This window comes from Plecotus auritus, assembly GCF_963455305.1.
Source record: "Plecotus auritus genome assembly, chromosome: 12".
Classification (NCBI taxonomy): Eukaryota; Metazoa; Chordata; class Mammalia; order Chiroptera; family Vespertilionidae; genus Plecotus; species Plecotus auritus.
The window spans coordinates 41,660,569-41,687,509 of record NC_137778.1 but is presented as its reverse complement, the minus strand read 5'-3'; the positions used below and the strand labels follow the sequence as shown (position 1 = coordinate 41,687,509).

Genomic DNA, 26,941 nt, shown 5'->3' with positions numbered 1-26,941 from the left:
ACCACCAGGAGGTGGCGCAGAAAAAAGGGAGGCCCTGGCAGGCAGCCAGCACCCACTAGGGACCCTACCCATGCATGAATTTCATGCACTGGGCCTCTAGTTGATAGTAAAAAATGAAAACTTAGTCCTGGCCGGGTAGCTCGGGTGGTTAGAGCATTGTCCTGATTTGCCAAGGTTATGGGTTTGATCCCCAGTCAGGGCACATACAAGAATCAACCAATGAATGTATAAATAAGTGGAACAATAAATTGATGTTTCTTTTCTCTCTCTCTCCCTCCCCTGTCCCATCCTATCTCTAAACTCAATAAAAATTTTTAAAAATGAAAACTTAAATAAGTGGAGAGAGATAATGTGTAAATGTGTCAAAAGACTCATGATTATTGCCCAGCCAGTGTGTTAATCTATGTATGAACCAGGTTCAATTCCAGGTCAGGGCACATGCCCCAATTGTGGGCTCCATCCCCATTGTGGGGTGTGCAGAAGGCAGCCAATCAATGATTCTCATTATTGATGTTTCTATCTCTCCCTTTCCCTTCCTCTCTGAAATCAATTAAAAATATGTGCGTGTGCGTGCGCGCGCGCATGCGCACACACACACACACACACACAAAAGCCTAAGTGACTGTTACAACCAAACGACCGGAATGACTGGAACGATTGGTCGACCAGTTGCTATGACGTGCACTGACCACCAGGGGGCAGATGCTCAACGCAAAAGCTGCCCCCTGGTGGTCAGTGTGCTCCCACAGGGGGAGCGCTGCTCAGCCAGAAGCCGGGCTCATGGCTGGCGAGTGCAGCGGTGGGGTGGGAGTCTCTCATGATTTCGCGGCAGCGCTACTGAGCAGTGGTGGCAGGCACAGCGGACTGGGATGAACGCAAGTGGCGCAGTGCCAGCCCTGGCTCGGGCTCCTCCCTGCTGCCTGCTGCTTGGCACACTGCTACATCCCCTGAGGGGTCCCAGATTGCGAGAGGGTGCAGGCCAGGCTGAGGGATCCCCACACACACACACGATTATTAAAATGTTGACTAAAAATTTATTCTTTCCCAGTCAAAAATTCTATTTTGTTGATGTTGCCAAACTGATTGAGATTTATTTGGAAAATTAACAAACTAGAATAACTAGCACAATTTTGAGAAAAACAAAACTAGATGACTTAGATTACTAATTTTAAGACTCATTTTAAAGCTATGCACTATAGGAGTCCCTGAAGGAGAGAGAAAGGGACAGAGAGTACTTGAAGAAATAAAGGCTGAAAACATAAAAAAATCTGATGAAAGTCATGCATATAAACATAAAGGAGCTCAACAAATTTCAAGTAGATGAATTCAGAAACCCACACTGAGACACAGTATAATTAAATTTTATAAAAGGCAGAATCTTGAAAGCAGCAAGAGAAGTGAATAGTCATATATAAGGGATTCTCAATAAAATTATCAGTAAATTTCTCATCTGAAACCTTGATCAGAAGCCAGTAGACTAATATATTCAAAGTGCTAAAAGAAAAAAACCAACAAGGAACCCTATACGTAGCAAAACTGTTCTTCAAAACTCAGAGAGAAATAAGACATTCCCAAATACACAAACCTGCACTGGAAGAAATGCTTAAGGGACTCTGCAGCGTGAAATGAATGGACGCTAGACAGGAACTCAAAGCCATCTAGAGACATTCAGATCACAATCCTATCTAATAAAAGAGTAGTATGCAAATTGACTGTACTGCCGCTATACCCACAAGCCACGTCCACCAGCCAATCAGGAGCGAGTATGCAAATTAATCCAACCAAGATGGCTGCGGCCACAGAGAGAGCAGGAGGCTTGGGTTTCCCCGGCAATGGAGGAAGCCAAGCTTTCTGCCTGCCCTGGCCTGCTTTGGCCTCTGCTTAAGGCTACAAAGTTTCAATTATAAAAGATAAATAAATCCCAACAAAAATGGCAGCAGCCACTGAGCTGGAGAGAGCAGGAGGCTTGAGTTGCCCCCTGCGATGGAGGAAGCCAAGTTTCTGCAGCCCTGGCCTGCCTTGGCCTCCGCTTAAGACTACAAAGTTTCAATTATAGAAGATAAATAAATCCCAGATAACAGGGCCTCTGCTTGGGTCGCTGGGGGACGTGGCCAGCCTGCAAACCACCACAGGCCCCTCGCCCAGGCCACCCCACGCCCCAAGGGAACCCCCACCCTGATCCGGGACACCCTTCAGGGCAAACCAGCTGGCCCCCACCCGTGCACCAGGCCTCTATCCTATCTAATCCTATCTAATAAAAGAATAATATGCAAATTGACCATCACTCCAACACACAAGATGGCTGCCCCCATGTGGTCAAAGATGGCTGCCCCCATGTGGACACAAGATGGCCACCACAAGATGGCCAGCAGGGGAGGGCAGTTGGGAGGGACCAGGCCTGCAAGGGAGGGAAGTTGGGGGCAACTGGGCCTGCAGGGAAGGGCAGTTGGGGTGGACCTAGGCCTGCAGGGAAAAGCAGTTGAGGGGGACCAGGCCTGCAGGGGAGGGCAGTTAGGGGTGACCAGGCCTGCAGGGGAGGGCAGTTAGGGGTGACCAGGCCTGCAGGGGAGGGTAGTTAGGGGCAAACAGGCTGGCAGGGGAGCAGTTAGGCATCAATCAGGCTGGCAGGGTAGTGGTTAGGGCAGGGGTGGGCAAACTTTTTGACTCGAGGGCCACAATGGGTTCTTAAACTGGACTGGAGGGCCGGAACAAAAGCATGGATGGAGTGTTTGTGTGAACTAATATAAATTCAAAGTAAAGGAGCGGAGGGGAGAGCAAGAGAACCCTGCGCTCTTTCGGCTCCGCGGGCTGGATAGAACAGCCAAACGGGCCGGATCCGGCCCGCGGGCCGTAGTTTGCCCACGGCTGGGTTAGGGGGTGATCAGGCTGGCTGGCAGAAGTGGTTAGGGACAATCAGGAAGGCAGGCAAGTGAGCAGTTGGGAGCCAGCAGTCCTGGATTGGAGAGGGTCCCAGATTGGCAAGAGTGCAGGCTGGGCTGAGGGATACACCCCCCTGTGCATGAATTTTGTGCACTGGGCCTCTAGTAAAGGAAATAATGGGCAATTACAAGAGCTAGGATTATTGTAACAATGGTTTATAACTACAGTTGTTTTCCACATTATTTAAGAGGCATACATTGAAATAAGCCCATAAGTTAGTATTGTAACTGGTTTGTAACTCCACACATTTTCCACATAATTTCAGAGACTAATGCATTTCAAATATGTGTGGGGGCACATAATGTATAAAGGTGTAGTTTGGGGACTTCAACAATGAAAAGAAGTGGGAAGAGAATTGTAATGGCAGTTCTTGTATGTTATTGAAGTGAAGCTGGCATAGATTCCAAATACAGTGTTACAGTTTAAGGATGAACCCCATGGTACCTACAAAGAAAACAGCTACTGAATATACACAAAAGGAACCGAGAAAGTAATTTAAATACTTCACTACAAAAAAACAAACAATTAAAAACAAAAAAACACCACACACACAACTAAACATAAGACACTAAACTGGGAAATGAGAGACCAAAAAGCTATCATGCATATAGAAAACAAGCAAATTACAAAAAGTAAGTCCCTCCTTTTCAGTAAGTTTTAAGTGTAAATTAATTGCTCTTCTATTAAAACACAGATATTAGGAAACTCAGTAAAAACACATGGTCAAACTATATGCTGTCTACAAGACTCTTAGATCCAAAGACACAAATAGATTTAAAGTGAAAGGATAGAAAAAAAAATGTTACATTCAAGTAGTAAGCAAAGAAAGCAGGGTGGCTATACACACAAAATAGATTTTAAATAAAAAAGGTTGCAAGAGAAAATAACGGCAATAGGTATTAATAAAAGTTTCAATAGAGCAAACAGATGTAACAATTATAAACATTTACACAACTTAGACCATCAAAATGTATGAAGCCAAAATGGACAAAATTGAAGGGAAAAATAGATATTTCTACAATAATAGTTGGAAACATCAGCACCCCACTCATGATAAGGGATAAAATGAGAAAATAAGAAAGGAAATAGGGGACTTAACATCATAAATCAACTAGATCTAACAGACATGTGCATAACACCCTACCTAACTACACCACCATACTTGTTCTTGTCAAGTACACACGGGACATTTTCCAGGACAGACTATATATCAAGCTACTAATTATTCAAAGTATTTTCAGTGGGATTAAGTTAGAATTCAATAACAAGGGAAACTGGAAAATTCCCATTCCCATTGAAATGAATGCATCCTTGAACAACCAATGCATCAAAGAGGAAATCACATGGGAAATTAGAAAATATTTAACCGAAGACAAAAACAAAATGTACCAAATGATAGGATGAATTGATAGCGATGCTAAGGGAGAATTGATAGTTATAATTACTTACAAATAATGAAGATCTCAAGTCAACAGCCTAATATGCAACTGAAAGAACTAGAAAATGAAGATGTAATGGAACACAGCCTTAGAAGAAGAAAGGAAACGATAAAGATCAGAGTAGAGATCAATGAAACAGAGAAAGAAAATAATAGAGACAAATCAATCAAAGGAAAAGTTGACTGAAAGAAACAACAAAATTAACAAACCTTTAGCTAGTCAGCCTTGGGCAAAGTACAGCCCGCGGGCTGGATCCGGCTGTTCTATCCGGTTCTCTTGCTCTCCCCTCCGCTCCTTTACTTTGAATTTATATTAGTTCACACAAACACTCCATCCATGCTTTTGTTCCGGCCCTCCGGTCCAGTTTAAGAACCCATTGTGGCCCTCGAGTCAAAAAGTTTGCCCACCCCTGAGCTAGATGGACAAAGAGAAACAGACCCAAATTACCGAAGTCAGAAATGAAAGAGGGGACATTGCTGCATAGTCTACAGAAACGAAAAAGAATTATAGAGTACCATGAAGTGTTCTACACCAACAAATCAGACACCTAGATGAAATGGACATCTTCCTGGAAATGCAGACCCTTGACTTCCTACATCCCAAGAGAAAGCCAATGTCACATAGAATGTCTTTTGAATCAAAGAGCGTAAGGGAACTTAATGGTTGTATCAGAAAAGAATAGTTTAGTAACAAAAACTACAAACCTTCAGTGGCTTACAGGAACCACGGGTATGTCTTATGTTCATCGTCGATCAACAAGGCACTGACCCTTCATCTTAGCCACTTCATAGTCGGCCACAAAACTCCATTTTGACACAAGATTTAACAAAGAGGCCTCAAAGTCAAACATATTCCTCCTGCTTGCATTTCACTGCCAAAGCAAATCACATAGACACTCCCCAACTCCACAGGACAGGAGGGTGTAATTCCCCTGAGGGAAGGAGCACTGAGTATGAACAAGAAAACATTCTGTGGGTGCAAATGAGATCAAGTACTAATAGGGGAATTAATTTTGTGCAGAGTAAAAATTGGAAGAAACAAAAAATAAGAGGGTAACCCTCACTCTGCAATCTTCTAAACATACTACTGAAACGTTAAAGCCGGGCAGGCTAAATAGCCACCTCAGGCTGAGAATAAAGAAAAACTGGATTTACTTAAGGGAAAAGCATTGGAGGAGGGGGCCATTGAAAGGGGAGGGCTCACAGCACTGAGCCAAAGGGTGCTGGGTCCGTGATGGCGGCAGAAATACGCTTAGGAGAGTGCAACAAGGAAGGGCTCAGACGCAGCGGAGAGCCCAGGTGAGCTGGTCAGAGAAAAGGGGGCCTTGGACACGGGTTCGGGGTGAGCCCGGGACGCGCTGCCACTGCCCATTGCTCCCCTCGGTGCAAGTCTCGTGGGGTCCCTTGGAGGTTAGGAGATACATGCCTGTGGGGGGAGGGGGAGGGAATGGCACAGGCTTGCTCCTTTGTCCTGAGAGTCTCTCTCTTGCAGGTGGGGACCTTAGGGGAGGTCTCAGAGGAGGGTCTGATAAAATACTCATCAGCTTTGCAGGTGTGCTCTCTCAGGGCATCCTCTCCACTGACTGGTCGGCACCAGGCAGGGTCATTAGTCAGTGTCACTGTTTCTGGGGCAGCCGCTGCCTCACTTGTCCGGTTTCGCTGCTTTTCTGAGCCTGGAGCTGAAATACAACCGAGGACTAGCTGTTATCTCTAGGGAGGAAGGGGCAGGCAGGGGTCTAAACCGCATGGCCAGTGACATGAAAAGTCAGGCTGTCCTAACCACGTGGGCAGCCACACTCTAGGGTCGCCAACCGGTGGTCTGCAGACCACGGGGTCCGTGAGGTCCGAAAGGTTGGTGACGGCCGCTCTAGGGGAGGAACGGTTACCCTGGGGAGGGGGGCGGTTCTTGTGTTCCCAGCTTTGCCCCTTGCTAAGCATCCAGTGAGTTTCTGTACCTGGTGAGTTTCTGTACCTGGTGAGTTTCTGTACCTGGTGAGTTTCTGTACCTGGTGAGTTTCTGTACCTGGTGAGTTTCTGTACCTGGCCCATCGTCCTTGCTCTGCTCATGTCTGTCTAACAGTTACTACCAGTCAAACAAACGTCCAGATTCCAATATACCTTCACATACAATACTCTATTGGTTTTCTATGACACCAGTGACAGACGGATAGGACTGGGGTACAAGCTCACACGGAGTCACACTGTTTGGTTTTGACTCTCAGTCTGAACACTTACTAAAATTTGACCTTGGCCAAATGACTTAATGCCTCCGTAATTAAAACTGGGTACAAAGCACAGCGCGCTCTTGCATTACACGCGTGTGAGAAATCAAAGCGATGATACACGGAAATGGCACGCAGTAGCAGTGGCTGCGTGTTGCTAGCTGTTTGTAGTTATTTTTGAGTATTTAACATGTACTATGATTCCCACTGGATAAATGAGGATCGACATGTAATGTACAGACTTCATGGTTTTCTTCCAGGCTCACACAGCCGATGGCAAAGCTTGCATTCAAAATTAGATTTCTGGTTTAGAGACTTTGTTTACGTTCTAGTCACACTTAGGTTACGTAACTCATTTAACACAATGATATTCTAATCTGTCTTTAAGGGTGTTTGTTTTTTTTAACCATTTCCCCCCATGGATTAATATAAACCACTCAGAAAAGCAAGGGTTGTTGCGATTGGGAGAGGCTCCTGAGGAAGAGAAAGGAAGGACAAAACGAAAGCAAACTGGCAGAGGAATCCCAGAGGCTGCAGGCTGCAGGGGGTGGGGACAGGGAGGGGAGCCCAGGCTGGCTCCGAGACAGGCCTGACCTGATGCCAAGTGGGGCTGAGGCTAGACCGGGTACCACGTGGGTTTGGAGAACTCAGCAGGGTCCTCAGAGTAACCACGGAAAGGAAGAGGCTTATGGGCAATTCATAAAATCTAAAATGCAGCATTTTTTCCCTGATTGAAGAGAAAAAGAGAACTGTTTGTTTCCTTAACTTGTACCCTTGAGAAGAGACTGAACGGAGGATTTGCGAGATTGCTGGCTTACAGAAGTTGATGTGGTAAGTTACATTACTGTTTGCTTTTTTTTACTATCATATAATACCTTCCCCCCTTTTTGTCTTGAAATAAGTGGCTTCTGGCATACGATTCGATAAGAGTTCAAAGTGGCACAATCTATTTTAGGATTGTTGACAACTCAAGTTTCAGTGTCCAGCAGCACAAAAACGTACAATTTAGATTTGAAATGCATCAAAACCTTCACTCAAAATGTGGCGCTCCCTGCAGAGAGCTGTAGGCAACCTTGACTGTCTGCCTTCTCTTCTCTAACCTTCCCAACGTGACTTACTATCCTGATGTCAGGTGCATTTCTCTTGCTTTTATTTCTCCTTTCTTTTGGTAGAGGGAGGGCTCATAGGCGACAGGGTATTGTTTTAAGAAAATTGTACATGAGATTCCATGGAAAACTTAGAGGGATTGTGACTATCTTTAGAAGAGAAACCATTACCTTGACATATTACTACCTACATTCTAGAATATTGAAAACTGGGAAAACAGAAAAAATATAAAAACAAGTGATAAAATAACAGACATAGATGTGACATTGGAGGTATTTCTATTAAAATTTTTAATGATGCTTTTATTAAGTTACTTGCTATAAAGATATTTATAGAGCATCTAGACTAATGACTACAAATGACAAGAGTAGACAACTTTCTGTTCTTGGTTAATGCTAATTCATGTACATGTTAAAATATATATCTGTATCTGTCTGAGACGTGAGACTGCTGGGGACCGGGGTAAAGAAAAAGCACACACTCACACATTACTTCTCTAGACATTGCATTAAGCACATGATATGATGGAGAGGTGAAATGTTCTGTTTGCTTAATTCATAGACATTCAACTGCCAAATAAATTCAACTGCCAAATAATTTCTTAAATCTTAGTGGAGAAATTTAAGTAACTGAAAAATTAGGGCTGGGGTAACAATTTTTTAAATATATATATATACACACACACACACACACACACACACACACACATATTTTATTTCAGAGAGGAAGGGAGATGGAGAGAGAGATAGAAACATCAATGATGAGAGAGAATCATTGATTGGCTGCCTCCTGCACACCCCACACTGGGGATCGAGCCTGCAACCCAGGCCTGTGTCCCGACCTGGAATCCAACCTTTACCTCTTGGTTCATAGGTTGACGCTCAACTACTGAGCCACGCCGGCCAGGCCTAAGGCAACATTCTGACTGTGAATTTAGTTGGCTCTGTTTGTTCTTTTCCTTCTATCTTTGAAGGGCATTGGAAATAAAATCAAATGCTAAGTAAATAATATATGACTCGGGACTCCTTCTTATGTATATAAAGTGCCAGATGTTACAAAGGCTGATATTCCCTAATAAAGAAAACATTAAGGTTCTCAGAGGTCAGCTGGATTCTTTTCCTGGACAATCTCATGATTTATTGATAATACCTTTCAGATTATGAGTAAACATTTTGTGCCCTGAGTATTTGCTCATGTGAACATTAACTTTGTAAACCACGCTTCTTGCAGGAATATAAATAGTTGCTGGAAAGGACCCTGACAACATCCGAGCAAGATGAGGTTCTTGCTGTTGCTCTCAGCCCTGGGCTTCTGCTGGGCTCAGTACGCCCCCAACACCAAGCCTGGGCGCACCTCCATCGTCCACCTGTTTGAGTGGCGCTGGGCTGACATCGCCCTGGAGTGTGAGCGGTACTTGGGTCCCCGAGGATTCGGAGGGGTGCAGGTGGGTATGGCTCACAGTGTGAACCGCGGGGTCAGCGGGGCTTTAGAGCAAATGGTCTCCTCTGTGTCTGCGAAGCTCAGAAATTGTATGTCATATGCCCTCCAAAGGAGTTTTGTGAGGAACGTTCAAAATTTAGTATTGTTAGCAGCTTTAGGTTCTGTTTCTGGTATATTCTTTCCTCAGCGGGTTATCACCAATAGACTGTTAATTGTGTCCAGTGCTTATTAAAAAAATGAAGCCGTTTATACAAAGATTGAGAAAGAATTTAAGGTCAGTGATTGTTTTCTAGACCATCCAATGATACCAGGTAAGCCACCGTTTGATACCTAAGATGGTTTTCTTTGTAGATCTCTCCACCCAATGAAAATGTTATCATTAATAACCCTTCAAGACCTTGGTGGGAAAGATACCAACCGATTAGCTACAAGTTATGTACAAGATCAGGAAACGAAGATGAATTCAGAGACATGGTGACCAGATGTAACAACGTTGGCGTAAGTGAATTCGTTTTCTTTAAAATATCTATGTCCGACAATAGTGTGCTGAAGGCCTCGGGGGGAGGGACGCAAGGTGAAGGGGGTTAATGAGGGAATATAGGGGGACATCTGTAATACTTTCAACAATAAAGATAGATCTTAAAAAAATAAATTACATAAACATATAATTTCTCTCTGCCCGCCCCCCCGTCTCTTGCTCCTTTTGAGAACATTTCCCATATTTTTTATTTTACTTTATACTTTACCTGTAACTAAACTTTAATTGTAGCTTATATTTCAGTCTTTGTCATTCTTTATATGGGTGCCATTTATCTACCAAAGACGTAAGTTGGGGTTTAAAGGTGTCTTGCTTATAAAGCAAATATCAACCTTTAACCCAGGGGTGGGCAAACTTTTTGACTCGAGGGCCACAATGGGTTCTTAAACTGGACCGGAGGGCCGGAACAAAAGCATGGATGGAGTGTTTGTGTGAACTAATATAAATTCAAAGTAAAGGAGCGGAGAGGAGAGCAAGAGAACCGGATAGAACAGCCGGATCCGGCCCGCGGGCCGTAGTTTGCCCACGGCTGCTTAACCCTTATAACTGTACAGATTTCCGGGGAATACTTTCTAGTCAGGAATTGGAAATTCCAGCGACAATGTCTGGGTCCCTTCTGCATGGCTTGTGTCTCCATCCATAATTCCTGAGTCCTCTTCCCCACAGGCTGTTTGATGATAAACAGGAGCGTCCCTCCGATGAGGAACATAGTAAGAGACTATGCTTACCGCCCTGTCTTCAGAGGCTGAGTCGGTAGCAGAGGGCGACCCATGGACATTTCAAAGATCAGCAATCTCTCCTCGACTTACTCTTCCCTCGCCCACAAAGGCTCCTTGCCTTGGTTCATAGGCACGGGAGTCTCTGGTCCTATTCATTCACCACGTATGGAAACATGTGGGTTGGGGCTGGCATGCATGTAGGTCTTCGGTTCCCCTGATTTCCTTGCACACTTTACCGGGGGTCCTCTAGGCAGGCACGTTATAACATAGCAAAGAAGAAGAACTGGTTTGGAGTGTCATGCACACGCTGTCAGCTCCAGGAGATCATGTTCTGGTGGTCCCCTCCCCGCCCACCGACCTGAAGCAGGTGCTGCCTTCCAGGTCCACATTTACGTGGATGCCGTGATCAACCACATGTGCGGCAACGGCGTGAGCCCGGGGACCAGCAGCACCTGTGGGAGCTTCTTCAACCCCGGGAGCCGCGACTTCCCCTCCGTCCCGTTCTCGGCCTGGGATTTCAATGACGGTAAATGCAGAACTGCGAGTGGGGACATCGAGAACTACAATGACGCGTACCAGGTAACGAGAAACACCACCGCGATGGGAATAAAGAGCTCCCATGGTCTGCCTTTAGCTGCGTACAGCTCATTGATCATTGATCTCCACTGAAGTGCTACCTTCGCTCCCTTAAGAAATAGGAAGTCTGATTGGGTAAAAATAAAACATCTCAAAGCTATAGGTACCACCCTTTCTCCAAGTGACCGATTCCCAATTAAAAAGCTCCGCCACTTCACTGCCTTCATGCTCTGTTTTTACCCCAGAAAGCACCTCAAAGGTATGTCCAGACCAGAGTGTCCATGTCCCCAGGGCCCGAGGCGAAGACGACGCTATAGAGACACCTGTTAATGAACAAATGAACGACTGGCCACGTGGGTTCTCAGGTGGACACCATGTCTTATGCATCAATCACCAACTTTCTGCCTCCATAGGTCCGAGACTGTCGTCTGGTCGGTCTTCTTGACCTTGCCCTGGAGAAGGACTACGTGCGCTCCAAGGTCGCCGAGTACCTGAACCACCTCGTTGACATCGGGGTGGCCGGCTTCAGAATCGATGCCTCCAAGCACATGTGGCCCGGAGACATGAAGGCGATTCTGGATAAACTGCATCATCTGAATACAACCTGGTTCCCTGAAGGAAGTAAACCGTTCATTTACCAGGAGGTGCGTCGAGACATGTGTGCATATACAATGTAGCTTAATTCATCAGAAAATAAGTGACATATTTCATTAAAATATAATTTCTGTAGGTGAGGAGCTGAATCATCTACACAGAACAGGAATCAGTTGTAGAGGACAGTGTTCTTTTTTTAATATATAATTTTTATTGATTTCAAAGAGGAAGGGCGAGGGAGAGATAGAAACATCAATGATGAGAATCATCAGTCAGCTGCCTCCTGCACGTCCCCTGCTGGGGATCGAGCCTGCCATCCGGGCATGTGCCCTGACCGGGAATTGAATTGTGACCTCTGGATTCACAGGTCAATGCTCAACCACTGAGACACACCAGCCAGGCGAGGACAGTGTCTTTTAACCTCCTTTTGTTCAGAGGCCCTTCTTCGTCTAACTCTCTAACTCTTGATCACAAGGGGTTTTAAGGAAGAGCAGAGATTCCGTTTAGGCTGCGAGCGCCTCTTTGTAATTGACCGTCTCCCATCAGAGACCGTCAGAGAAGCCGGATCACAGGCTAGTGGTCCTGCGCCAGGCTGTGGGAGGTAGGTCTTGTCTGTAGCACTATGAGCTGTTCTTTCAGGCACATTGATTAGCCTCCCGGTGCTGCAGCTTCTTCACGTGAGGAGAAGGGATACGGCCATAGTGACTGTTGTTGCAGGAAGTTAGATGAGATGGTACTTACCAAGCACTTACAAGTGCTGTCGGCCAGATACTGATTGCTCTGTGAGGTTACCTGTTTCCATGAAGACCCCATCAGGCCCTGCTTTTCATGGGACAGCAGGCCGCCCTGTCTAGTCACTTTTAATATTGTAGTAACTACCTTTAACAACAAAAATGAGAATCTTGGTATAAGGAGAATCATCTGGGGCATGTCAAGTAACATAAATTGTTTAAGACCACTTAAAATATTTTTATTGATTTCAAAGAGGCAGGGAGAGGGGGAGAGAGAAACAGCAATGATGAGAGAGAATCATTGATGGGCTGCCTCCTGCACACCCCACACTGGGGATCCAGCCCACAACCTGGGCATGTGCCCTGACCAGGAATCCAACTGTAACCTCCTGGTTCACAGGTCGACGCTCAGCCACTGAGCCATGCCAGGTGGGCCAAAGCCGTTTCCTATATGACATTCACTGGTGGGTTGAAAATATAACCTAAAGTGGCATTTCCCCTACATTCCTTCTGACTTGAGTAATTCTTCCAGGTAATCGATCTGGGTGGTGAGCCCATTAAGAGCAGCGACTACTTCGACAACGGCCGCGTGACGGAGTTCAAGTACGGTGCCAAACTGGGCACAGTGCTGCGCAAGTGGCATGGGGAGAAGATGGCCTATCTGAGGTGAGTGGCACACGGCTGGTTCTTGGACTCACTTTACAGACTTGTTACATATCACATTATCCCGAGGCGTTATCTCATGAAGACCTTAGGGAGGCCCTTGCGAGGATTCAGTTACCAATAACACGGGTGCTAGCTCCCCAGACGCGAATGGATCTTCTTTATTATTGAGAATGTCAGTCCCGGGAAGTACGTCTAGAAACCCGTCTCCTGGGGTTTCTCACCTGTGGCTTACGTGACTCTCCTAAGCTGACTGTCTGCACTGACCTGTGAAGTCCAGGTTGTTACGAAAATGGTCTGTCGTTGAGAAAGTCCCTACGATGTGGCCATGCTGTGGCATTTACGAGCACCCTATCGAATGGTTTCACATTTTAAAATGTCTGTATTATAAATGCAAACATGGAAACCTTCTTTAAAACTGCTTTGCCGTTCTGCATGAGATGGGCGTTGATCCTTCTGAAGTCCATCTCAATTATAATTCCCTAAGACTTCCAAAGGGACTGTTACAATTACAGCAATACCTGTAACGTGAATGTAATACAAGTAATTTGTGCGCATGTACACATATGGGATGTATTCATAGATAACAGAGCTGTATCTATATAGAATATATGCAGGGGCAGGCAGAAGTACGTTTATGGTTGTGAGTTTATTCCTCTATTACTTATATATTAGTTGTTGTATTATTTATTTGTATTTCAATTAGAGAATTTCATTATATACTGAAAGAAACACGTAAGTTACTCTATGGTATGTGTGTTTGTGTGTGTGTGCACGCAGGAACTGGGGAGAAGGCTGGGGCTTCATGCCTTCCGACAGAGCCCTCGTCTTTGTGGACAACCACGACAACCAGCGGGGACACGGCGCTGGAGGCGCGTCCATCCTTACCTTCTGGGACCCCAGGTGGGAACGGAGTTCTCCATTTGCTCTCCCCCTACCGCTTAACCATACTGAAAACACTGCTTTCTTTGACGATGGCATCGTTGTATAACTTCCAGACTCTACAAAATGGGAGTGGCGTTTATGCTCGCCCATCCATATGGGTTCACACGTGTCATGTCGAGCTTCCGGTGGCCAAGGTATTTTGTGAATGGAAAAGTAAGTGTTGGTGTCATGGTTTCCTTTTTCTCAAGGAAAGGAAGGCAGCTTTGTTCTGAGTTTACCTGATGCTGTTACATTTATTATTTGTTTATCAACTCTTTAAGTGTAAGCGGTTAGCAAAGTAGTAGATATTAAAACACTAAAATTCATGGTCTCTGTTGTTCAACGGTATGCAAGCTATTTCTGAAACATGAGAAATATACCTCCTTACTTCCCCTGAACACTTGAACAAAAGGATACAGTGAGTATAATTGGTACCTCTTATAAGTACCTGCCACTGACCTGGCTGGTATGAGGATTACAAATGAACACTTGTAAAGAACTTAAAACAGCACCTGTTCATAGTTTAAGCAATATAAATATTGGCTAAATATTTTTTAAAAATTGTATGGAAGGCAAAAAATATATATAGTTGAACTGAGGTTAAACAGGCCAAGTATTTTATAAGAAGAAGGATCATATATGTATTAAAGAACAGAAATGTGCAGAGTATACTCGGAAAGATCCAGATGAGAAAAAATTTGGTTAAATTCACTCATCTGAGTAAAAATTATTTTTAAATATATTTTTATTTATTTCAGAGAGGAAGGGAGAGGGAGAGAGAGACAGAAACATCAATGAGGAAAGAGAATCCTTGATCAACTGCCTCCTGCACGCCCCCTACTGGGGATTGAGCCTGCAACCCTGGCATGTGCCCTGATTGGAATCGAACCGTGACCTCCTGGTTCATGGGTTGAATGCTCAACCATTAAGCCACACCAGCCAGGCTTTAAAAATTTTTACCTTTTTTGATCCAACAAACATAAACAAGGCATCATTCTTGACCATGGAGTCACAGCAGTGAACAAAACATATAACAAGTCCTGCCTTCATAGAGCTTACATTATAGTAATGACTTCCCTGATCACCCAGAGTAGCATCCAAGGTCCTTAATTTAAAAGATTTTTCTTATTTATTGTATCTTCTCTTACTAGAATGTAAATTGCATGAAGTGAGGAATTTGTTGGCCTGTGTCCATCGTGCCTGGCATATGTTAGATATTTAATAAATATTTGTTGAATGAATAAATGAACTTGCCCATACCAAAAAAAAAAAATTTTTTTTAACCTTTGAAACATGGCACTAGAGAATGAGAATTCGGAGGGAAGGTGATGAGATTTGGTGAAGGGCTGATGGCTATTGAAGGAGTTGGATTCTACATGAAGACACTCTAGAGACAAACAGGAGAGATTGGGTTTGGCATAGTGGAGAAGGAAGAGGCAACGCTAATATTTAAAATCTGAGCATTTCTTAATTCTTTTTGCTAATGAAGGATATTAATGATTGGATTGGGCCACCAAATACTAATGGAGTAATTAAAGAAGTCACTATTAACCCAGACACCACCTGCGGCAATGACTGGGTCTGTGAGCATCGCTGGCGTCAAATCAGGTGGGGCCCCTTATTCGGAGAGATCCTCTAATAATACACGTAGTTAGCATTTTATGTCAAACTGTTGAAGTATGCATAGCAATCCTACCGTGTTTTGCTTTCAGGAACATGGTCATGTTCCGTAATGTGGTTGACGGCGAACTTTTTACCAACTGGTGGGATAATGGTAGCAACCAAGTAGCTTTTGGAAGAGGAAACAAAGGATTCATTGTCTTTAACAATGACGATTGGTAAGTAGATGACAGTCAGAAACTGTGTTTGACACTAACGTGTTCTGCATTTATTCTCTTCTCTTGCTGCTCATTTACTTCTTCTTCAATATCAGAAAAATTCTTTAGTCAGTGGATTACAATCATAGAGATGGGAAATGAGCCAGAAAAAAAAAAAGATGGTTCCTATTCTTTTGATCTTTTTGGTCTTCTCTTGACGAGGGCTCTCTGTCCTCAGAAGACCAGTGTTTATGCACCTTGTGTATCATGTGCAGGTACGAGGCACATTCTATGCGTGCATATCCACCCATGTCTGTACAGGTTGTGAAATCACTAGATGAACATGTCGCTTGACCCCCTTTTATGTAAATGATGGTAGATGACTGCCTGGCACCAAAATACCTTTTTCTAGCTCTTTTCCTCCACTAGTCTCTTATCTGGTTCTCTGGTCCTTTTCTTCACTTCCGGCCCTCCGTGCCAATCGTTTTTCAAAGCATCCGTGTACCCAATATATATCTTAGGGCCAGTGATTCACCTGAGGAGAGCTGAATTTTACACTTGAGACAAGAGCATGGCTTAGACCTTTTAGCAAGCTGCTGAAATGTCTTCGTCCAAGGGCAACTTCTGTTTATGCTCAGCTCATTCCAGCCTAAATTATATTCCACAGACAAAAAGAAGAAGCCAGTATATCTCTGCTTGTGGCTAGTCCTTTAGTTTCTGTCTTTTGTGGATGGGAGAAGCAAAATAAATGTATGCAGCAGCTTTCTATTTAAAACCATATACTTCTTCAAAGAAATGTTAGATTATTTTTATCTCCAGCCCAAATTCATTTTGGCCTCTTAAAAAAGAAGAAATATTTTTGGAAAACATAATCAAATTAAAATTTTTGAAAGTAATTTGTATTTCTTTAAGTTCAGATGAGGACATACTTTAAATATTTGTGTACCACAGGAAGTACTTTTCTAAAATATATATTTTTGTTGATTTCAGAGAGCTAGGGAGAGGGAGAGAGAGAGAAACATCAATGGTGAGAGAGAATTATTGATCTGCCTCCTCACACACCCCTTACTGGAGATTGAGCCCGAAACAGTGCATGTGCCCTGACCAGGAATTGAACCTTGACCTCCTGGTTCATGGGTCAGTGCTCAACCACTGAGCCACGCCTGCCAGGCACCTCAGGAGGTACTTTTACCCAAGAGAGCCCATACAACTCAAATTTTCACCAATAGTCCTCAACCGTCATGTTTGGTAGTATTCCCTGGTGACCAGAAAGCTGCTGTCTCCTAGAGGATTCCTTCTGTTCCTGAGAAAACTCATCCCACAGAGAGGTCTCTGTGTTGGAGTCTCTTCTCCCTGAGACCTGACTGTGTGGTGTCCGTGGCATGAAGGGCAGCTGCTCGTTTCAGAGATCACCTGGGTCCTTGCTTTCCATTGTGTTGAACTCAAGTTAAATCTTCACGTTTCTGTTCCAGGCCGTTATCTTCCTATCTGCAAACGGGTCTTCCTGCTGGCACCTACTGCGATGTTATTTCTGGAGATAAAATTGGTGACAAGTGTACAGGAATCAAAATCTACGTCTCTGCTGACGGCAAAGCTCACTTCTCTATCAGTAACAATGCCGAAGATCCATTTATTGCAATTCATGTGGAATCTAAGTTATAAGATTTGAATTAAATACATATGACCCCAGAGAAATAACCACGTCTATTTCTTTTTTTTACATAAATTCTTGTCACTCATTAATTTTTTTGTAAAAGCTATAATAAGTAACCAACTTGAAATCTAAGCATAAACACTCACATAATTATACAATTATAAGATAATTACAATCAACAATTTTATTTCAGAAGACTCACATTAGCCTATTTATCTGGGTTGGGGGTCTAGGTGAAAATGGTAAAGGGATTACCAAAAATAAATAAATAAATAAATAACACACCCAAAACTCATAGACTCAGACAACAGTATGTGATTACCAGAGAGAAAGGGGGGTATAGTAGAGGGTAAAGGGGTATAAATGGTGATGGAAGGAGACTTGACTTTCGGTGGTGAACACACAATTCAATATACAGATAATGTTTTATATAAGTGTACACCTAAAACCTATATAATTTTATTAACCAACTAGAGGCCCAATGCATGAAGAATCGTCCAAGAATGGGCCTTCATTCCCCTGGCTGCCGGCACCGCCTTTGCTCCGGACCAGAGCCACCTTTCTGCCTTTGCTCCGGCCCAGAACCGCCTTTCCGCCTTCCCACGCTGCCCAGAGGCCCAGAGCAGCTGGGGAAGTGCAGAACGCCTGCGTCATCGCCATGGTGACAACACAGGCATCCTGCCCCACCCCCAGCTGCTCCGTGTCTGCATATGCCAATTAACCCACCATTTTTTTGGATTAATTTGCATACTCACTCCTGATTGGCTGGTGGGCATAGTGAAGGTATGGTCAATTTGCATCTTTCTCTTTTATTACTGTAGATATCACCCCAATAAATTCAATAAACATTAAAAAAACAGAAATTTCTAAAAACCCAGATAGGCATCTTGATGAATACCTTTGTTGATAGTAATACCCGTTGCCCAGCAATGGTTCATTGGTGTATGCTTGTATTTATTTCTCCCCTACAGTGTTTCTAGCAGTTAGTTAGGGATAGCAGAATTAATGATGAAGCCCCTTTGCAGTTAGTAAGTTACAAAATAAACAAATTGTGCAATCTGTAATTCTTAGTTATTTAGAGCCCACAGGAATCTTTGCCTCTACATTCTCTCCCCCTTTCCGTTCTCTCCCCAATGGCTTTAACCCGATGTTGACGGGCTTTCTGTTCTGCCTCTCAGCCCCCAGTGTGGATGGATTTTACTCGGGGCTTTCTTGACACCAGATGCTCCAGGTTTTCCTCCTGGTTCTCTAGCTATTCATTCTCCTCCACCTTGACTTTAAATGGACTTTAAATGTGGGACTTGTTAAGGCTCTCATCTAGGTCTTTTTATAGCTCTCAGTTATTTTTCTTAAGAAAAACATGTGAGGAAATAGAAGCCCCAACTCCGAAACCCTCTTCTTTTACCTACAAATCTATCTATTCCTTGCCCTGATCACATTTCTCTTGCCTCCTCCTACCACTTGAGTTAATAATACCATGCCATTCTCACCTACAAATCTATCCCTTGCCCTGATCACATTTCTCCTGCCTCCTCCTACCACTTGAGTTAATAATGCCATGCCATTCCAGTTTTATCGTTCCAAGGACTTTGTTTCATAGATTGTTTTCCTCTTCTGATTTAACAGTCTTTTCCATTTTGCTAGATTTAGTCCCTTCATACGACACGTAGTAGTGTTGTTCAGACAAAAAATTTACGACTCCCGTTTATTTGCTCCCCTTCCTAGTCACTTTTTGGGGTGTGTTTTCATCACAAAGTGATAACATTTCAGTGGTTTTAACCAGTCATTTTTCATCTCTTGACTGTCCAGTGTCTAGTATCATCACTTCATTGAATCTTCTCTCATCAGCATCATCGAAAACATTTATGTGACGAATCCAATGTACGTCTCTGCCATTGTCTTATATCACTTTGCACCAATTTTCAAAATGCTGAGCCACATTGCTTCCTCGGCTCCTTTGGCTTCTGCGCTTCTTCTGTCTCCCACTTTTCCTTTTCTCTCACTGCCAGCTCTTTTTCCACACATTTTTACGGGCTCATCTTCTGTCTGACCTAAGGCTCACACAGATGTATATTTACACTGTTTTACTCCCTCAGTCTCAGGGAGACTCTAGTCTCAGGGTGGTGTTTGGCACATATTATGTAACACTCAATGCTTGTTTGTAAAGTGAATTGAGATCATGAGATGAAGAAAAGAAAAAGATATCATTTTTGAGGATGGAATTATTAGTAAAGATATAGCCTTAGAGTAGAGATCTTTTTATTCTCTCTCCCATTCTTCCCAAGTTTTATTGATTCCTGGTTAGCCCTGATTTCTCAGGTCATAAATGTCATGGGATCTCAATAGAAATGAAAAAGGTATTTGACAAAATTCAACAACCTTTCGTGGTAAAAACTCTCAATAAATTTGATATAGAAGGAATGTGTCTCAGAATAGTAAAGGTCATTATGACAAGCCCACAGCTAACATTATATTTAATGGTGAAAAGCTAACAGTTCCTCCTCTAAGATTAGGAGCAAGACAAGTGTCCATTCACCACTTCCAGTTACCACAATACTGGATATTCTAGCAAGACCAATTAGGCAAGACAACGAAATAAAAGGCATCCAAATCAGAACGGAAGAAGTAAAATTGTCTCTGGTTCCAGATGACATGATCTCATAATGGAAATTCCTCAAGTCTCCACCAAAAATGTGTTAGAGCTAGTAATAAAATTCAGTTTAAGCGGCAAGATACCAAATCAACATGCAAAAGTCAGTTGTGTTTCTGTACACTAACAATGAACTATCCGAATGAGAAATTAAGAAAGCAATCCAATTCACTATAGCATAAAATAAAAATGCTAAGGAATAAATTTAACCAAAGAGGTGAAAGATTTATACACTGAAATGTAAGACACTCATCACAGAAATTGAAGAAGACACAGGTAAATGGAAAGGTATCATGTGTTCTTGCATTGGAAGAATTAATATTATTAGAAATATCCACACTATCCGAAGTGATCCAGGATTCAATGCAATCCCTATTAAAATCCAGTGGCATTGTTCACGGAAATAGAAAAAAAAAAATCCGAAATTCTATGGAACCAAAAAAGATCCAGAATAGTCAAAGCAAACTTGAGAAAGACAGACAAAACTGGAGACACCACACTGCCTTGTTTCAAACTATATAACCAAGCTTTTGTCTTCAATAAAAAACTAGATATAAAGGGCGAAATCTAGATATATTAAATGTAGCATACAATTAGTTGCAGAAAAAATCACAAGGTTTTAGAAGAAATCATTTAAGAACTCCAGTAAAAACAACAACCCAATACTTTGAAAAAACCAGAAGGGAAGTGATACACTAAAATACCTTTAAAGGTCTTTCACAAGAAACTGAACAGATGGGCAAATACAGGCTGTTTGCTCTTTGTGTCCTTGAACATAAATTCTGGGAAAAGGAAAAAAGAGAGAGAAGTGTGGCTCAGGGCCACTTACATAATCTGTTTTTAGGTAGGACTCGGCGTGTTGAAAGGGTTGGGTACAAAGAGCACCACTTACGCTAGAGTAAAAGGCGATACTTATTACTTCCCTGTAACTGCATATCTGCCAAGACCAGCTCACTACGTTCCTGTTCGTTTAAAGACATTTTCCCGCCAACAAACAACGCTATTTTCATGGTCAGTTCAGTCCATGGCCGTCTTTGGAGCGCCTCTCTGCACCTCAGTGTCCTCACGTGTCAAATGAAAATGACAACTCCTACTTCAGTTGGTGTATTAAGTGAGAAACTGTGTATATAACATGCTAACCGCTGTTGCTGGGTACATGCATACTCCATTTCCTCAGTCAAGATGTGTCTCTTACCCTAATGCGGAGGGCTAGCAATTCGATATTTCTCCTAAAATCGAACTAAAAGAAGAAAAAGAACCACAAAGTCTTGGGACTGGAGCAGAAGGCAACATTCTACTCTAATTTGAAATCTTGCCAGGTTCAACCTGTGTGCCATGAGCTGAAAGTTAACAGAAAACCCCGCTTGGCCATGGCCCGTGGTGTTCAGTGGTTAGAGCACCGGCCTGTGCACGGAAGGGTCCCAGGTTCAATTCCTGGTCAAGGGCATGTACCTGGGTTGCAGGTTTGATCCCTAGTCCCAGTCTGGGCAGGTTCCTTGAGTCTCTCTCACATTGATGTTTATCTCTCTCAAATCAACAAAAACATATCCTTGGGTGAGGATTAAAAAAAGAAAGAAGAACATTCCTCTTGGCTGCAGTGTTTCCAATTCAGTTCTAGCTCATAGGATCGAATTCAGTTCTAGGTCTAGGGATGCCACATCAGAAATTTCAGTCTCAGCTTTGTATGTTATGATCTTATCCGTGGTATGTGGCCACCAGTAAAGAAGATTAGGTGTGTTCCAATGAAAATGAGCATTAATCAGCCCACGGTGTCCTTAGTAAGTGTACAAGCACTCGCTGAGGTACTTTGAAACATGTAACCCATGCTGAAGTATAAAGTATAGTGTGGAAAACAAGACAGAACTGTAGGATACATTAAATAGAACATAGAGGGAGGTGAAGTTATGCAAAGTAAGTATGGACAGTAAGTGGTTTGATCTGAAAGAAGGCCGGTCTGAGAGGCTCTGCGAAAAATGTGTGGGAAAGGAAGGTCTCGATAGGGACCAGGAGGATGTGTAAGGAAGGGGAGGGGGGGGGAGCCCAGAAGAATACAAGTGATGATGACCAAGGCACAGAGGATGAAGGAGACTGTGGAGTGGAGCGCCGAAGGGTGGCTCAGTGAGGCTGCAGAGGGTGTACGGAATACTATTGGAAAGGAGGCTGCACAGGCAGAATGACACTCGCCAGTAAAATGCATTTTCTGCCAAGACTCTTCTATTCGGGTGGATGTGTGGACACCTGCGAGGGCATTCCTGAACAGAAAGGATGTTACAATCTATGGGAGATAATCAGGTGCGGCCATGAGGAAGTGCTAGGGACTATCGTTCCTATGTTGCTATTAAGATAGTTAGTTAACGACGTGTTAGTGCACATGACCTTGATGGTTTTCTCTCCTCCTCCCCCGCCCCCCTGCTGTGTAGTTGCAATGGCACTGATGCTACTGGGGTCCCCTAAGCACACAGGCCTGCCCATCTTCCCGTCAGTTCCGAGGGCACGGGCCTGTCCTGCCAGTCCCCGCGCCGGCCTCCTATGGTCATGTTGAAATGACTGATTGGGAATGACAATGTGCGTCCCGCTCGCTATCTTTATATAATTGGGGACGGAAATAATGGAACTACCCCTTGATTTAACTGTCAGTCAAGTGACAACAGAAGCACAGGATGAGATGAAACCAGGTGCCTCCATCTGCCAGGCGCTGATGGTTTTAGGAATACCGCTGGCTCCGCGGGAGGAAGTTCAGATATAAAGTGTTTTCCGATATCACAATGAGTATTCATGCATTTGAAAGTTAAACTATAGAATTATGTCCTGCAAAATTCTCTTTCAATGAAGATAGACTTTTAACATTTGCATTGGAGAGAAAAAGCCTCGTTTGGTACAAAGCATTTTCTGCCTTTTATTCCAAAAGGTAGCAAACCAATGAAGAAATGTGTATCCATGCCACAAAACAGCTAAAAGAAAGAAAGAGCCCTGCCCTAGCTGGTTTGGCTCAGTGGATAGAGCGTCGGCCTGCGGACTGAAGGGTCCCAGGTTCGATTCCGGTCAAGGGCATGTACCTTGGTTGCGGGCACATCCCCAGTAGGGGGTGTGCAAGAGGCAGCTGATCGATGTCTCTCTCTCATCGATGTTTCTCACTCTCTATCCCTCTCCCTTCCTCTCTGTAAAAAATCAATAAAATATATATTTAAAAAAAAAATAAAAAAGACAGAAAGAGCCCTAATTGGTTTGGCTCAGTGGATAGAGCGTTGGCCTGCAGACTGAAGGGTCCCAGGTTTGATTCCGGTCAAGGGCATGTACCTTGGTTGCGGGTTTATAAATCAATAAAATATAAAAGAAAGAAAATTATATCTCAGTAAAACGTTTTTCTGAGAAAGAAAATGTTTTTGGAAAAAACACAGTTTTAGAGATATTTCATTTTAGAGTACTATATGAAAACATTTTTAGTGTGCATGCTAGAGACCTCCCAATATACATAATACTTTTTTTTTCTGGGTCCTGGGGTCAAACTAATTGGAAAAGCAAATGAAAGAATAATGAAGATAGAAACCAAAGTACCCCCTTTGTTACAAAGCCTATCTAGGAAAATACAGTCTGTGCCAACGGGCCAGTGGCATTCCTAATGGTGAATCTAAGGGTCCGACTTTCCCACGCAGCAGCCTACACTGGGGCAGGGCTCCCCCGGACAGGGGCAGAGGCGCTGTAGGAAAAACAAAACAAAAGAGATGCTTGATATCTTTGTCAACAATAAGGCACGGCCAGCAGGAAGAGGAGGAGCTGGGCTGCATGTCCCCAATCTTTCCTTCCAAACTCACCACAAAACGCGTCCCACCACAACGGGCCCGTCGCTCACCATCCGCAGTGAGAGCGTCAGACCTGTTTCAGTCCCCAGGCCGGTCTCGGCTTCCTGGTTGACGTCCTGGGATTGTTTATAATGGACTCACATTAGCTCCCGGCCCTGCTCCAGACCCTGCTCCACCTGCATATCAAGAATTCTACCATGAATTGACTTATCTTAGTCAGCTCAAGGTACCTGGTAGGTTAGCGACACAATTATGACAGTATTTAAGTGCACGGATGCTTCGATTTTGAAATACACTTTAATTCAATAGTGTGTTCATTACTGGCATTGGAAAACTTATCTGAACCCAAAGCCTTCCACAATGACGCTGCTTTCTATGGCAAAACCGATCTTTCCTGAAGTTTGCTCTTATGAGATCCCAGGGGGAGAGAAACCACGTCAGGAAAGATGTTGCTGGGAAACAGTGCCCCTCAGGGTCTCCCTCAGAACCCCTATGGCACAACAATGCACTGAGCGAGTTAAAGGGCACAGATCTTACACCTGGTCGGAGTTGGGGCCCTTGTCAGATTCGGGTCCTCATGGAATAGAGGCTATGGAATTCCCTTCTTTCTGTTTAGTGTCTTATTGTAGCTGACATTCTTTGGTTGTCTGTATTATTAAAATCTGTTAACCTTGGAATAAATGTCAAACTGAAATTGAAGAGGGACGCTGGGACTTCGCTAGAGAAGAATCCTTTTGGAGATACAAAGCGAGGTAAAATGGAACCTGTTTCCTCGCGGGCCATTCGGTAAGCTCGGGCTGTCCCTGTAGGGTCCCAGGCAAGCTCCACCTCGGGCTCCGGCCTTCTCTCTGGGCCAAGCCCTCCGTCATTTCATTTGCCTGGGGTATTTCTTCTTCTCTCCTCTTTTCTGACAAACGTTCTACTGCTTGAGATTTGCTGTGCCCTTCCAACAGTGTGCAGTCACACCTCATCTTACTGCACTTCCTTTCATTGCTCTGCACAGACAAAGGTGGGGACTTGGTCTAGTCTCCCTGTCGGCTGGGCTTCTGGGGAAAGGGAATCCTGGGGTGTGGGAGGAGGAAACAGCCTTATGTCTGAAATGCCCTTTTTAAAAATATATATTTTTTATTGATTTCTGAGAGGAAGGAGAAACATCAATGATGGGAGAGAATCACTGATCAGCTGCCTCCTGCACGCCCCACTGGGGATCGAGCCGCAACCTGGGCCTGAGCCCTGACCGGGAATGGAAGGGTGACCTCGGATTCACTGAGCCACGCCGGCCGGGCTGAAACGCCCTTGGTAGCGTGTCCCTGGCTAAGGGTTACCTATAACCACTAGACCCCAGACTCGGTGAGGCGTGGCAGCCATCTTCAGCTCTCTGATTTTTGAAATGGAGACGTGTTATACCTCGTGTTCCTACTGTGTGAGGCAACCCGCGGACCTTATTTGGAGACCCCAGCCGTTGTTGGGAGCCAGATACTCCTGTTCATTCAGGAACGTGGGCCCTCCGAGGCTGCTGCTGACATCACGGGCCTTCCCCGACTTGCTCTGAACCTCCTGATGGACAGCATCCATGAAATCGTGAGCGGAAGGTTGATGCGGGATGCGGTCTCTGCTTCACTGAGTCTGAGCTGGCAGTCCCATGCTGAGCGTTCCCTGGAGGGAATAAAATGTACTCTCTGGCACCATGGAGGGAACTTACAACCCAACCAACTTCATTAATGCGCCATCCGATTTTCAGCTCATTCCGAAAAGAGGTGAGAGACCGGCAAAGGTGCCACAACGAAAAGAAATGATCTGAGAGCAGACACGGAAGTTCGGAAGAAAAGTCTCCTGAGGCAAAATACACCAAACGCGGCCCCTGCAGCTCACAGGGCCTCCTCACACTCCACACACACGCGGAGTATTAGGGGGAGTAAGAGATCTACTCAAAATTAAAGTGAGTAAGAACCAAAAGGAAAGTGCCTATGGCCCATGTGAAGTAATTATTCAACAAGGAAAGGAAAGGAACCAAGAGAGGAACATAAAATTCCAGCTACACAAAATCAATAGCGTTCTTAAAAACCACCCAAAATCATTGGAAAAAGGAATTGAAGACATATAATTTACAATAAACAACAAAACCAAAGATACCTAAGAATAAACCTAGCAGAATTATAAATTGATACTATAAAAACAATCCTAATTTTTTAAGGAGACTTAAGAATGAAAATGGAAATATATTTATACACACGAATGAGATTCTTGAAATGAAAGCTGTGATAACTGCAATAAGAATTCTGTAAGAACGTTGGAATGTAAAATTGAGGAAATCCCCCAGAAAATAGAGGAAAAAGACAAGAGGGAGAAAATAAGTAGATAAGAGTATTATTCCAGGAATTCCAACATCTAATTTTGATGATTTTAGAGGAGGCTCTAGGGAAAAGCGACAGGCATGAGCTCAAGGGTCTGAGTATGGAGACCTAAAATTGATGTGCTGGGTGCGATGAATGGCATTGATATTCCAGAAAACGGAAAGGAAGAGAGGCGGATAAACACTTCCATAGGAAGAGAATGACTTGTTCTCAGCTCCTGGATCAAAATACTATCAGCATGAGAGGGAAAAACATTTCCAAATGAAAAGTTTAGCACCAGAGAGCCAATGGCAGGCGGGGGACGGAGCGTGGGCTGATCTACATTCTGACTACACAACTGATCTGCTAAGGAACCTGAGACAAACGACTTGAGCTCTTGAGACCTCAGTGTCCTCCTCTGTCAGCAGGGACAGTGTCACCCATGGATAAGCTTGCCAGGAGGAACCCAGGGGCCAGTGCAGACCTTGGCGCGCAGGAAGGGCTAAATTCACATCAGCTGTTATCAGAAAACCTACGCCCAGCGTCTTGGGGAGCTCGAGCACAGGGGAGCAAGATCGGGAACACCCCCAGGGCAAGGATTTCCAACTTAGAATCTCCCAGGCAGCCACACTCGCAGCCATAATTTGTGGGGAAGAGTCAACGTGTGTCCCACGCAGACACCTAAAAATAAGTGACTCCCGTGTACCTCTTCTTTTTCTTGAGCCCCAATGGGTAAGTAAATCCAGGTGGAGGAAGATAAGGTTTCTGAGACAGAGACAATCCCCCACAGAAGAG

The 26,941-nt window shown here is 44.0% G+C and overlaps 2 protein-coding genes across 3 annotated transcripts in view; both read left to right on the top strand.

The window, feature by feature from the left end:
• The window catches only part of RNPC3 (RNA binding region (RNP1, RRM) containing 3), a 29,338-nt gene extending 20,187 nt beyond the window's left edge, over positions 1–9,151 (top strand). The window contains exons 16-17 of one of the 2 annotated variants that reach the window (XR_013959425.1): positions 7,383–7,431; positions 8,938–9,151. The gene's annotated coding sequence lies outside the window, so the exon portion shown is untranslated. The remainder of the gene's footprint in view (positions 1–7,382; positions 7,432–8,937) is intronic. The other variant, XR_013959426.1, reaches the window with a different exon arrangement.
• Positions 8,938–17,404, top strand: LOC308237369 (pancreatic alpha-amylase). The gene is made up of 10 exons (XM_080648022.1): positions 8,938–9,151; positions 9,499–9,645; positions 10,786–10,983; positions 11,394–11,624; positions 12,838–12,971; positions 13,749–13,871; positions 13,967–14,066; positions 15,382–15,500; positions 15,605–15,730; positions 17,182–17,404. The coding sequence occupies exons 1-10, from the start codon at positions 8,984–8,986 to the stop codon at positions 17,369–17,371; spliced, it is 1,536 nt and encodes a 511-aa protein (XP_080504148.1). The 5' UTR covers positions 8,938–8,983; the 3' UTR covers positions 17,372–17,404.
• Positions 17,405–26,941: the final 9,537 nt, after the last annotated feature.

Coding starts and splice junctions, on each gene's coding strand:
- LOC308237369 (XM_080648022.1), top strand. CDS start 8,984: ATGAGGTTCTTGCTGTTGCTCTCAGCCCTGGGCTTCTGCTGGGCTCAG. Junction 9,646..10,785: donor CCAGATGTAACAACGTTGGC/GTAAGTGAATTC, acceptor GCTGCCTTCCAG/GTCCACATTTACGTGGATGC. Junction 11,625..12,837: donor AACCGTTCATTTACCAGGAG/GTGCGTCGAGAC, acceptor TAATTCTTCCAG/GTAATCGATCTGGGTGGTGA.